This window comes from Etheostoma spectabile, unplaced genomic scaffold (genome assembly GCF_008692095.1).
Source record: "Etheostoma spectabile isolate EspeVRDwgs_2016 unplaced genomic scaffold, UIUC_Espe_1.0 scaffold00002790, whole genome shotgun sequence".
Lineage (NCBI taxonomy): Eukaryota > Metazoa > Chordata > Actinopteri > Perciformes > Percidae > Etheostoma > Etheostoma spectabile.
In genome coordinates, this window is record NW_022602952.1 from 1 (window position 1) to 13,949 (window position 13,949).

At 39.5% G+C, this 13,949-nt stretch overlaps 1 protein-coding gene and 1 pseudogene across 1 annotated transcript; one reads left to right on the top strand and one right to left on the bottom strand.

Moving 5' to 3' along the window:
- Nucleotides 1-418: 418 nt before the first annotated feature.
- LOC116676173 (cerebral dopamine neurotrophic factor-like) lies at nt 419-842 on the top strand (annotated as a pseudogene).
- A 4,069-nt stretch (nt 843-4,911) lies between these two features.
- Nucleotides 4,912-13,662, bottom strand: LOC116676172 (interleukin-1 receptor-associated kinase 3-like). The gene is given in 13 exon segments (XM_032507475.1): nt 4,912-4,995; nt 5,163-5,330; nt 5,462-5,523; nt 6,657-6,823; nt 6,826-6,854; nt 8,532-8,650; nt 9,663-9,777; nt 9,864-9,928; nt 10,143-10,306; nt 10,491-10,539; nt 10,624-10,691; nt 12,014-12,202; nt 13,581-13,662. Coding segments are annotated over 11 exon segments (1,041 nt in total). The 5' UTR covers nt 13,621-13,662; the 3' UTR covers nt 4,912-4,995; nt 5,163-5,330; nt 5,462-5,487.
- Between the last annotated feature and the right edge of the window lie 287 nt (nt 13,663-13,949).

The window sequence follows — 13,949 nt, forward strand, 5'->3', positions numbered from 1 at the left end:
TCTACCCATATTGCCAAACATGGCATTACAAACCACCTCCATTATATTGCATGACAATCTATTGTTTTGATGACGTTTCTTTTTTTCTTATCTTTTTTACAATATTTTTCTACATTATGTGCACACACCATCAGTATGTCAGGTTGGGAAATATTGTGAGGATGGCAATTAAACTAAAACACTAAGGTTAAGAATAGGTTTCGATTTTTCAAGTCTTTTTGAAAGAGCACCTCAGCCGACCCTTCTTCAGTAAGGATCTCTCGACCAAAGAGGTGGGCGATCGGTGTTTTCTGTCGGCGGGTGGAAATGAATTTCTCTAATGTCAATGAACGACTTTCCACGTGAAGTGCAGAATTCCCCGATATGAACATAGTTCCCAGGACACTGTGCTGATTTATATTTTTTTTTGTGCTGTTAGTGTTACTACCTGGGAGCCAGTAGTGACGCAGCAACCCGCGTGACAGCATCAGTGTCTCAACCTCTGGCCTCCCATGTCCCCATTGAGAAGATCTGCCAGCGCCTCAGCAGCAGAGACACGCAGATCTGTCAGCTCAGATATGGTAAGTGTGTATACCCACAAAGACTAACCATTAATTTGTGCATGGACACAATTTAAAGCTTGTTTCTGTTGTCTGCAGAGCCTCAGCTGAAGGATCTGAGCAGCGACGGGCTCAAAAGCTGAGAGTCTTGGAGCTGAGGAACATTTTACCTCATGGGGTGAAGAGTGTAGAGGCTGTCTGGAGAAACCACGAGTTTGTCAGCCTCATCCAAGAGAAAGCACCGCTTCATGCTCACAGTATGGAACTATGAACAGTACTCCTGCCCCTTCTCATCCACACTGCTGCACAAGTCAATTCACTCATTTCTCTCACTCCATTTTCAGATATGCACACTGCAATCATTACACTGCACTGTTCCATAACACAACTCACAAGAAACATCTGTTTGTTTTCCAAGCTGAAGGTAGTTAGATCCTGGGGAGAACATTTTCTCCAAATGGGTAGGAGAGTTTTGAAATGCAGTTTGATTATGATTTATTAACATTTTCTTTGAGGCACATTATGCAGCCTGACAGATGACATGGTGGGAAAAATAATCATTTGAACGCATGATTTACTAATTCATGCTCCCACATTCTTTAACTTATTGTCTATTTTTGCTAATGTGGACCTGACTGACAGCACCATACCAATAGAAGCATCAATCTTTTGTCTATAGAATGTCGTAAAACAGTCAAAATACCATTAAATGTACCAGAGCCAATGTGACATCCTTAAATAAAGTGTTTTGGTGTCAATTATCAGTAATATAAAACAAAAAAAGTAAATAAATCTTCAAGCTGAACATTACATTACAATTTTAATATAGCATTTGAAATAATTCATTCAATAACTATTTATAATTGTGGAGCTTTGGGGTTGTGTCAAGTGAGCTGCTCATCAAGTACGTATTGAACAAGTCCACCCTAATAATAATAATTTTGATATAGCACCTTTTACAGACAAAGTCCCAGTGTTTTACATGATAAAAGTCTTAAAATTAGTCCCATAACAGCAAAATGAACAAGCAATAAGAAATAAATACCAATAAAAAACAACCAACTAAAGACTTAAACACAAAGAATTATTAACATGAGACAAAAGGCATTTACTGTTTTTCTCAGTCGCTTTGGCACAATTGTGTGTGACTATTAAAATTCGTCAAACTATATGACTATTTATATGGACATCAGGTCAGTTCTTTACATGACTATAGTCTTATCATTGATTTAATTCTAATTCCACCAAGGAAGCATTGCAAAAAATAGTTAGCATTCATTTGTCTATTGCTGAATCATACAACCTCTCAAATGCAACTGTACACATGTTAATTAATTAAATCTCTATATGCAAAATAGAGCAATCAAAAATCACAATAACCCGTCACCCATTTATTAGAGATATATACATTGCCAAAGTTGTCAGATGGATAAACTTAGGCTAGATTGCGAACGATTCAATTTCCTCACAATTTAGAGCAACCAATGCAAAAACAGTTGAGGATATCACAGCAGATGGTTGGACAGTGGGGCTGAGTCATGTCAAAAGATTTGTCAGGGTCATGTCTATGATGCCAGACAGACAGGAGAGATTGGATGACACATGAGTTGATAAATTGCAGCATATTTTCTTTTTCTTGCACATATTGTACAATTTTGTGATAATTAATCTTTTTCTTTTCCTGTAGAAGCTTTCTTTGTGTATTTGCTGTTCAACATCAACTGACTGATCAATATTATTCAGCTGCTCAAATATATAATGTTGCAATTGGAAAATATTACAAAGTGGGTAACTGTCACCTTTTAGAGTAAACTGGCTTTGCATTTTGACTGCCTTGGTCTAAGATAAAGAACCTTTGTTTTGTAACAATGATTTATTCATTGATCAATTTTTTCACATTTTGAAACATGTATTCATTCTTTCGTTTGATTTAACAACCTTGTTGCAGGTCACAGGGTGGTGGCTGAATGCACCACACAGTGTGAAGTTTGTACTTTATTTTGACAATGTAAGATCATCAATCTAGAAACACAGACACATGACAACAGTAAAGGCATTCTACAAAGTCGGGGCCACCACTTTAAAGGCACGGTCACCCTTTGTTTTTAGACGGCGCTAGGGACAACCTGCAGTCCCTGGTCAAAAGACCTGAGTGACCTACTAGTAATGTTAGGATGGAGCAGGTATAGAGATATACACAGGTACATGACCATGCCATGTTCTATATGTCAGAACAACAACTTTAAATGGATATTGAACTTGATAGGAAGCCAATGTAACGAAGATAAAATGGGTGTGATGTGAGATGTCTTGCTTGACCTGACATTATGTCCGCCATTTCTTAACTTCCGACGCAACATTTTTGTCAGCTCAGATAAGATAACGGAGTGATAAGGATGATAGAGTCTGTTTGTCTCCCATAACATGGGAAACTGCACAAGTTGCCTGGCACTTGGCCAGACCATTCTTGAAACTCCGTGTTTCTCAGCGACAGCCCAGAAACCTTACTGATCTAGAGAAGATCTGTGTGGAGGAGTGGCCAAAATCACTTCTGCAGTGTGTCAAACCTGGTGAAAAACTGCAGGAAACGTTTGACTTCTGTAACTGCAACAAAGGCTACTGTAACAACTATTAACATTGATTTTATCAGGTGTTCAATACTTTTGCAGCTGTATCATACAAATAAACAGTTAAAAAAAATTATACATTGTGATTTCTGGATTTTTTTTTTTAGATTATGTCTCTCACAGTGGACATGCACCTACGATGACAATTTCAGACCCCTCATAATTTCTAAGTAGAAGCACTTGCAAAATTGCAGGGTGTTCAAATACTTATTTTCCTCACTGTACATGGATAATAAAGCTGTTTCTAAATTGTACTGCATCCTGTACTGCAGGCCAAAGTGTCACCTGGAGCTCCGCATTACTAATAAAGTAATCTCACTTTGCCAGACCCTCCTCCAAAGTGCGCTGAAGGAGAGTCAGGCTACTCCACATAGCATTCAGGGGTGGGAAGAAAACAGGCCCTGGTTTAATGGCATTTCTCTAAACCAATCAGAATTTTCATGGGTAAACTCCCCACACAGCAGATGCAAAATATTATGCGAGATAAAACTCAGTCTGGATTTACTCTGCAAGAGATCTGAGGAGCAGTCAACAATAGTCCTCATAAAAAAATCACACAAAGAAAGCAGAAGGTAATGGAAAATACATGCGTCCAGTGGAATTTCCTGCAGCAGCGGAGCAATCCCAGAAGTGGAACAAGAAGGATATAGACTACTAACAAACTAACCTGTAACCGCACAGTGAGAATAGCAGTTCCACCTTTTGTTTTCATTTTATATCATTAAAATAAATTAAAGAAATGAAACAGAAACCAGAGCTCTTCCTGTTAGTACAATAGACAACCAATGTGAAGGTATTGAACAAGGATGCTGTAATTTTATTAAATCATTGCATCAAACATCGGTTTTAAAGAAAATGCTGATTATCTGAACTTGGCTGTATCACATCCTGTTTAATGTCATATTGTGTCTCCCACATGTTCTTTTTAAGCTTACAGGAGAGTTTGTGAGCTTTAAATTCATCCAAAAAAAGGCTGCTCTATTTACCTTTAAAATACTCTATTATTACATATATTATGTTTACTATGTTCTGCTGTGTGGCTGCAGGCATAGCACATTTGTTTTCTAGTCCTCTTTAATGTAAACTAATAAGATGTGGTGACTTTTCTTCACTTCACACTCTAAGTTGGCTTAATGAAACACTTTAATACTGGACACACATGACAGCCCACACAAAGGGCAGCTGTCAAGACTGTAACAGGAAGTGGGCTCTCTACTGCAGTCCTGTCTCAGAAAACAGTTCCTGTGTGTTATCACCCCTCTGTCCATAAAGACTCATTTGTTCCTCAATCTCTCCTTGGCTGGGATTCCACTACAATGGAGTCAGCTGAAACACACAAAACACAGCAACTGATCATTTTCAGTGGGCTAACACGCACACTCACACACACACACACACACACGTGATCAGATGCAGGTTTGTGAGCAAAACCCACAGAGTCTTACCACTTCTGTGAGGAATCTTACTTACTCTGGGAACTGTCTATGTGATTGAGGGTGAAGCCATTGGCTCTGCAGTCCTCACAGGCAAGATCCCCTGTCTCAGCAGGGCAGCTGCACTGTACAGGCCAGCTGTTTTACAGGTTTTTGCTGCTGCTTCAACCACCAGCACCCATGACGTCTCTCAATATGTCACCTCCGACTGGCTGCATTCACGGGGTCCTGCCTGTGTTAAAGAACCAGGGAGGCTGTGCTGCTCATCGTGCTCTACAGGTATGGAGGATGAGGGGCTTAACTGGGCATTCATAGCTTCTCCATCATCCAAGCTGTGGGGTGGTGTGCAGGGGGGTAGCTAGGTGAAGGAAGCAGCTTGCTTAACGCCAAAAGTACCTGAGGACAGGTTAAATTATTAGTATTTATCTTCTCCAGACTAGTTATCAGAACATGAGGTGCAGTGGAAAGCGCTAAAAGTTAGCATTTGGACCTGTGAGCTTAGAATATTTTTTTTAATGTAAACTGTTCCTAAAAGTGAATAATGAATATGTTATATGGCTCACATTCTCCATGTTTGGTCTGCTGCGATGGCGGCTGGCAGTGCAGTCCAAGGCCAGACGCAGAAGGCCGAGGGCCATGGCAACTGGCCACCGACCGGCTGCGACATCCAAAAAAGGCAGACAAGAGTCCACACCACCGCTGTCCTCCACCTCAGCTACAAGCAGATCTCTCTGACAGAACAGACAGAGGTTGATGAGTACAGCAACACTTCATGTGAGCATATACGATTGTTGTTGTAAGAAGACATCCCAATGTATTATGTAGCCATGAAGTCCCTGTTCCATCTCCAGTGTTGACTCACCAGGGGTGTATGTTTAGGCACGTCCTCTATGACCTTCCGTCCGTTACTGTTTCCATGATAACCTGAAAACAAGCAAACTGTAATTAATGGCTGGAGTAACATAATTATACTGTATTTCATTTTAGCAACATTTACTCACAGTTACATCTATTCAAGTACTTATTTTAAATTTTTGCTACTTTGAACTTCTTCTCCACTACATTTCAGAGGGAAATATTGTACTTTGCTGATAAAACTGAGGATCGTTCTGCAGACTGAGTGGTTTCTAAGGTGGCTAGCAGTATTGGGTCACTAACTTCCAATGTGCGTTCCAGCCTGAGAAATCTTGGTGTGACTTTAAATCAGGCTTTAAGCCTTGACAAACATGTCAAGTCCTTAACCCGCACTAGTTTTTTCCATCTTTGAAACATTGCAAAACGTAGGCCCTATCCTGGCCTCTTTACACTGGCTGCCGGTTAAATTCAGGATGCAAGATTCTTGTAATTACACACAGATACACATACTCTTTGAGGTCCTCTGATCAGGGCTTACTGGCTGTTCCCAGTACTAAATTGAAAATTGCAGGTGACAGAGTTTTTGAAACAAGACTGTGGAATGCTTTGCCACATTTTTTAAGAATGACTGCCTCTACTGTTTAAAACAGCAGCTAAAGATGCATCTATTTAGTCAGGCATTTGCTTTAACCACATTGTTTACTGGTCAAGGTTATTGTTCCCATCAGTCACTTAGACACAAAAACATAAGAAAATAGGGTCCAGGTTGAAAAAAACATAGTTACCCTTTAAGTCAGCAATCTTGACTTCCCCGTTCAAATTGTTCCATTCATTTAAATTAACCATAGTCTTTGCAAGAACTTGTCATCTTTATATCAGAATTCTTAAACCGTAAGACAAACAATTAATCACTCAATCGTATATTACAATGCAAAAACATAAGAAAATAGGGTCCAGGTTGAAAAAAACATAGTTACCCTTTAAGTCAGCAATCTTGACTTCCCCGTTCAAATTGTTCCATTCATTTAAATTAACTATAGTCTTTGCAAGAACTTGTCATCTTTATATCAGAATTCTTAAACCGTAAGACAAACAATTAATCACTCAATCGTATATTACAATGCCCCCTAATGTTGGTTTTGTCATCCTATGCCAGATGTACACACAGGATGAAGAAAGTTTAGCTGAGCAGAAAAAATCACCATTCCAAAGCTGTAAACATCCAGGCTGAAGGACAGCTTGCCATCTCGAATATATTCCTCAGGGAGGTATCCCAGGTTGCCGTGGAACCTTGTATCCAGAGTGATAGTACAGTGCTGATTGGCAGTATGAGGACGAAGACGAGCCAACCCAAAATCAGACAGCTGGACTGCAGGGCATCATCCAAGAGTATGTTAGCACTGTGTAGAGAAGCCATATGTGTAAACGTTCGAACTTCACAGACAGCAGAGAAACCCAAGACCGATGGAAAGAACTGACAGGGAGGTCCTATGGCGCATGGAATGACATTTTAAAACCAATACATTAAAAATACTTATTAGTTTAAAGATGATTGCACAATCTTTTGGCTAAATGGGAAAGAGCATACATTTAGTATATGACAAGTTTGGTAGCATCTGTTTATGAAATAGTCAGTTTCAGTGGAATCTATGACATGTTTTAATTACATTTTAATAAAAAAAGGCAAACCTCCATTCTAAACCTAGAGTGAAGATATTGGTCATTATCATATGAAACGATGAATAGGAAACTAACTGACCTAAAGCAGCCAATGGTACCAACGTCAATGCTAGCTTGGGAAGGGGGCTGAATATATACATTTTGTCACTTTGTCAAAGGGATATCTTGACTTCTGACATCAAGATATCAGAATGAAAATAGGTTCTATGTGTAATATCTATGGTTGTAAACTAATCCCATGCAGGTTTTCTAAATAAAAATGCAATGAATAGTGTGTTTGAATATTTATGCATACTGGGGTCCCTAAACAGTCCTGGAATTGCATGATTTGGTCTGACTGAAAAGCTGAGACTCATGTGGATTCAATGAGCCCTACTGTAATACTGTGTGATGATTTTACTCCCCATAGTAGCCGTGTCATTGAAAAACAACCATTTTTGGAAAACCTCAGTTTGTTACATGATCTGTTGTGACCTCTAGGATAATCCCAGCTTCACGAAACTTTACAACCACAAAGTAGAGTCCCAGAGCATTCGGAGGATCTATGGCTTTCCTGTATTGACAATAATGGGGTTTCTTAGCGGTTCCAAGAACAGAAGTGGTCGCCATCCAATCACCGAAAAATGCAATTCTTGCAGAAATCTCCAAATATAGAACGTTTTTAATAACAAATCACAGCATGCATTTTTTCTATGATGTTCCTCAGGGTCTTGATGACCTAATGTTTTCGACATTTGCACCAAATCTGGAAATTGTATCAACCACAAAATTGCTGCAACAACCTATGAGACAAGGAAAGCATGTGAACAGTCATAATATACTTTTATCATAATGTTCTGAGCCCTTATAAACTCTAAACGTTTTCTTAAACTTAAATAGGCACCTAACCCAAACATAATGCGTATTATAGAATTTGACACACTTTTCAATGCTGCATCTCAGGTGAATCTTCAGTTTTCCAGCAGGTTCTACAAGGCATACACTGTTGCCTGCTATCTCCCCCTAAAGATACCCTGGCCCCACCCCCTAAAAAACAAATCAAAGATTGGTCTATAGTGGGTCTCTAAGGGTTAATAATAATAAAAAAATGGCAATAGATAGCATTAGTGTAGCATTCTTTTGCATGTAGTTGCATTGCTAGCAGGTATAAACTAACGCCTTGTATAACAATGACACATAATAATAAATAGTAGAAATCACTTCTTTTGGTGTAATAAATTGTAGTCATTTCATTTTGACCGCTTTCCTTCTAACACTGAGCCTTCTGATCTTTCCAGTCTAAGCTGGCTACCAATAAATTACATAATGTTTATATTGAGTGTCGCACATCACAGTGACCCTGCCCTCTTCCAAGAGACAACAGACAGAGGGAGAATCCTAGATACTTTATGTTGTACCTGGAGATGTTGCCACAGATCACTGGGCAAGGCTGGGCTGTATGGAGGTGATGCAAGGCCTTTGCAGTTCCTTTAATGATGGCAAGACGCTCTTCCCAGGACAGACGGGGCTCTCCATCCTGTACAGAGACAACACATCCTTTTAGATTTAACACAAATATATGCCTTCAAAGAGCTAAAAATAGCCAAATTAACTGTAGGTATTGGAAAAGTGGATGTAACGCTGGTATCTGTGGAGATAGACTACAACCTGAGTTACTTTTAGCACTGTGAAATATGTTTCTATTCTTACTGTCTATCACTTAAATGAAATAAACCCAAAGCCAAGCTTAGTGCATGGCTGTCGTCACAAAAACCGCACTGGCAAAAAACGAATAACTTGGAAACGCGGACCAATCAGAGCACACTGGGCTTTTCAGGAGGGGGTCTCAAAGAGACAGGTGCTCCAACAGAGCATCCTTGGGCAGTATGAGAACAATAAAGTGTTTTTAAAAATGAAATCATGTAAACATGTTCTAGTAGAAAACCTGTGTGAACCTGACAATAAGCATAATAGGTTTGTGTAAAAAAACAAATAGACCAAACAATAAAATATTTTTCCAATACTGCATGTGCCGTGACATAAAGATGGCACATCAATGCAAAGGTAAAAAAATATGTTGCGTGTAGTTTGTGAATGTACCGGTATGTATGTTCACATGCACATAAAAGTGCACTCACAATTTCAAAGTTTGAGCTATGACTGCAATTACTAGAAGTTCCTCATAATAATAGTGTGTTTAGATGATGAATATTTTTCTTCAAGCAGTTGTGGTTTAATATCAAAGTCTACACTCTGCCAGAGTTTTTAAGTTTTAAGTCTACATTTTTACGCATCATGTTTCTTCAAAAGTTTCAATTATATATTTTTAGAAAATAAAAAAGCCTTTGTTACATTCTGCAAAACACACTTTACACTTGCGCACACTTGGGTCCCACAAGAACACTTCCTGTTTTCTGACAGTATTACCTAGAAACTGTTTTGCTCTGGCTTGGTAAACAAGTCACACACAGAAACACCCTTCCTGATGGCCTTAAAGCAAAATGAACATCTGCAGTGGGCCAGCAGATGTTAATAAATGACAAATGTACCTGATGGTGTAGTCTGTGAAAGAGCGATCCATTGGGGAGGTAAGGATACACCAGACAGTAGCGGTCTTCATCAGAAAAACAACACAACAAGTCTAATATGTTTGGATGTTGGTACCTGTAACACATCACCACACTTAACTTTAAACACACTCTAGCAGATAAAATATAGAAGGTATTTTGAAAGTGAGGGTTAACACATACAAATGATGGATTTCCATTTCTTTTCTAAAGATATCCCACAGCTTCTTCCATGGCTCCATATTTATCTGGAAATTGATGGATAAGGAATGTATTTCAGTTAGATGTTGATTAATTAGAAGCCCATTGTAGACAAGTTTACTGGAGTAAAACGCATATCTGTGTTCACATGGGACACACAGAGCTCATACTGATATCAGTCCTCCTGAGAGCATGAACAGCAATGAACAGCAAGCAGGCATATTTCCCAAAATGTCAGACAGTTTAAGAATCATCAATCACCTGTTTAAAAAGCTTTACTGCAATCTTTCTATCTCCTATCTGTGCACTGTAGACATCAGAAAAGTGCCCCTCTGCAATTCTCATGTGATGATGAAAATCTCTGGTTCCTTCTATGATGTCCTGGAAAGTGATTGTGATTGGCTGATTTTCTCCAGCGGAGTTCACTAGAAAACAGACATATCAGTATGAACCCCAAAGGGCTTCTTTCATGCTGATTCACACTTGTACAAAATTCAACACCAGCCTATAGTGGAAAGGGAGATTCCATCAAAACAATATATTTGACAAATGTAGGTATGTGAGATTAATTATTTAAATTAATTTATTCTAATGTTTTTTTTAACTTACTGGCAGATAATGCTTGACTTGCAGAACTCGCCTCTAGTTGGAAGGATCCCTTTTAAAAACATTACAGACATTACATTTATTCTTATGCAGCTCAAGTCTGAAGACACGTTTAAAAATGGAACAACAACTCTACCTTCACTTCAGTTGTTGACATCTGCCCTTTGGACTCTGCATGTAGATTGCTGGGGGGCACAGGCAACTCTGAAATAGACAGGGTCAATCAGGGTAGGCAGCAAAGCCTGGTAGAATATTTTTGAAAATATGTTATTCTTCTGTTTCTGTATTTGGAACATGTACATTAGAAATGTATTTCTGTTTTACTACCCTTGTGACAATACAAACACATTCCCCTCTTTACTTGGTGACCTCTTTATATTTTCAATTCAAGGTCACTGATTCAGTATTTCGTTGTTTTGAAATAGTCAGCTACTTGGACATTTCTGTTCAGGGATTGATAGCAGTGTTGCATTTTCTTTTCATTTCTCTACTGTTCTGTAAATTCATCTTTTACTTTTCTTTTTCATTGATTACATTATCCTTTCTGTGTGAATGATGTGCCTCATTTTTGCTTCCTGTGTATGGAGGACGAAACATGACTTAAGTCTCAAATTAGGGCTGAACAATAGTGTGTTTTAGCATTGACATCGCGATGTGCGCATACGTGATAGTCAAATTGCAGGACTTTGCAATATTGACGCTAATCCTTTTTTGCTCTTTGATAGAAAAGTAAACTTTCACTGTTCTCCTTTTACATGATTATTACCGGCCGACCCTTCCCCTTTAAGACAGGTACCCATGTGGGCAGCGCGTGTATGTGACGTTAGTCCGACAGGGTTTATTGTTATGGGAAGTGAGGCTCTCCGTGTGTAGATAAGTAGCGTAGGTACCAGCTGCCGCTGACACAGTGATGCGCATAGTTTTGATGGATAGTCAGTGAAGCTACAGCAGTCAGTGTTTTACGTTCGCTGGAAATACGAACTAAATCACCTGATTAATAACATAATCACAACGTCTCCCGGCCATTTGCAAATGCTGAAATGAATAATTAAATGAATGTACAAATAAATAAATGCCTACATTATTAAATAAAACCATAAATAAAAGAATAAATGAAAGTTTTACATAATCCTTTTCCACCTACATGTATTTATTGCTGTGTCCAGATGTCAATGAGGTAGGAGGTCCTAACCTCAATCCAAAGCATGATTGGTTACAGGAGTGAGAGTGAGGTAACAGCTGCTCTCTTCTGCTCTCTGCTATATTCACAGTAATATTTCCCTTTGATTATACACTATTTCACCCACAACCCCCCCCCCCCCCCACCCCCATTGATAATAATAATAATACATTTTATTTAAAGCCGCCTTTCTTGGCTCTCAAGGACGCCGTACAGGGTATTTATACATTTAGAAACAACAACAAATATACTATACAACAAAAACAACAGAAAAGGCAGAGCAATAGAATAGCAATAGAATAGCAATAGATGTAATCATTATTGTCGTTAATTGTTTGTAACTGACCTCGAGCTTGATCCTGGAAGAGCTGCAGGGCCCTAAGGTGGCCCATGTCTTGCAGCACCTTAAGTAGGTCCTGCACTCTTGAATTCTCCTGAGCCCAGGACCACAGCAGCTCTCTAGTGGGACTCCGACCTGCTGCCTCCACACGCTCCAACGTGCGAACTTCTAACAAGGTGGGGACAACTCGGACAGCTGGGGATCAAGACAAACGGTGGACATTAAACCATGTCAATTTGAGCTCACAGAGGAAAGCAGTCTGTATACACCATTCATTCCCCCCTTTACTGCTATGTAAGTCAACTGAAAAAATTGAACTTGGTTTAATAGAGCAGATCTTTATTAATTTGAGTGAAACTAAAATCCTAAGTACATAAGACTGTTTTCTGACCAGAAGAGCATAATATCTCTCTTCTGTCAGAGATGTAAAGCACAGATAGGTCATAACCAAGTTCAGGTTCAGTGACCACAAACTGGCAATTGAGAACAGAAAGACACAAAAGATAACGGAAACCAAAAGAAAACAGAATATGTGGTCACTAGTTTGACAAGTGATGCTGAGACAGTAGACAGTAGTCTACTACACAACGTAAAACATTCAGACACACACACACACGCACACACACACACACAAAGATATACTGAAGGCTATTAATATAAATCAATCTTAATGTTGTAACATTAATATGTGACCATTTGTACATTTTTATTGAAAATTTCATCCCAATGAAGCTTCTTTGAATTTGAATAGATATGTATGCCAGGTGAGACCTTATGGGTGAGACCATGGGTGAGACGAGTCAACTGTCAAAGTTGGAAATGTCTGAAGGAGCCAGGTTAGAAAATGATGCATACCTCTGTCCCCCATTCCCCCTCTCTTTTCCTCTGAATGTAAAGAACCACAAGTCAAGTCTGACATTTAACATCTGGAAAGGGGCTTCCTGCTACGCAACAAAAGGTGGTCTAGCCTACTGTCTCCTGTCCCCTGGGGTCGTAGTCTAGGCTGAGACAATACAATGTTGATTGGACTGTGTTGATGTTAGAGTTTCACATTTACACAACAGAACCTTTTGTTCTGTACCCAAAACGACCCCCAAAGGTGCAGAAGGCAGGTTCTCATTGGACAGCAAAGATGCGCCGCATGTTGCCATGCCAACTGAATACAATGAGAATGGATTTGAATGCACCAGGCAAAAAGGACCGCCCCCAGGTGCAGGGCATATGTGTAATTTAGGGATATTCAGGACTGGTTTCAAGTGACTCCGTCAGGGGATAGCGTGGATCAGTCCGCTGTCAGCTGCAGTGGTATTATTTTTGTTTGTGTCTGATTGTCTTTGTCTTATCATTCTCATCATGTTGTTGCATTAAACTTTTTCTTAATCCTCAATTCGATTTCCGAGCCTCCTTCCTCAGAGATCCAAAAGAACACAAAGTTAGTCATGAGAATTTCTAACAAAGGTGACAACCTGTTTTATTTCTTCATAACTGTCTATGGTCTTATGTGGCTGCGCTAGACCTGTGTCTATCAAACTCAACCAAATCTCTAACCACAATGATAAAAGCTGTTCCTTACCTAGTCCACGCCATCCGAACTTGTCATCTCCACTGTCCATTATTTGACAGAATCTCTCGACGACAACTGGAGGGACATCGTAGAGGAAGTGGAGGAGTCCATGTGAGCAGGCGCTCTGACAAGAGGATACTGGTCCACTTACTGTAGTGTTGTTGTGCTTCAGTGTTGCTCAAATGCGGAAATTTAACCATCCGCCCGCTACATAGCAGACTGAGGACGTCATCAGTGAGTCAATAAACTTACGCGCACTTCACCATATTATACTGTATATTCAAGAAAAAAAACAAGTTCCACAGTCAAACAACCGCATATGAGGCTAAAACTTGTGGAAGGATGTCGCATGATGTAAGTTACGCTTCCTCCTCTCAG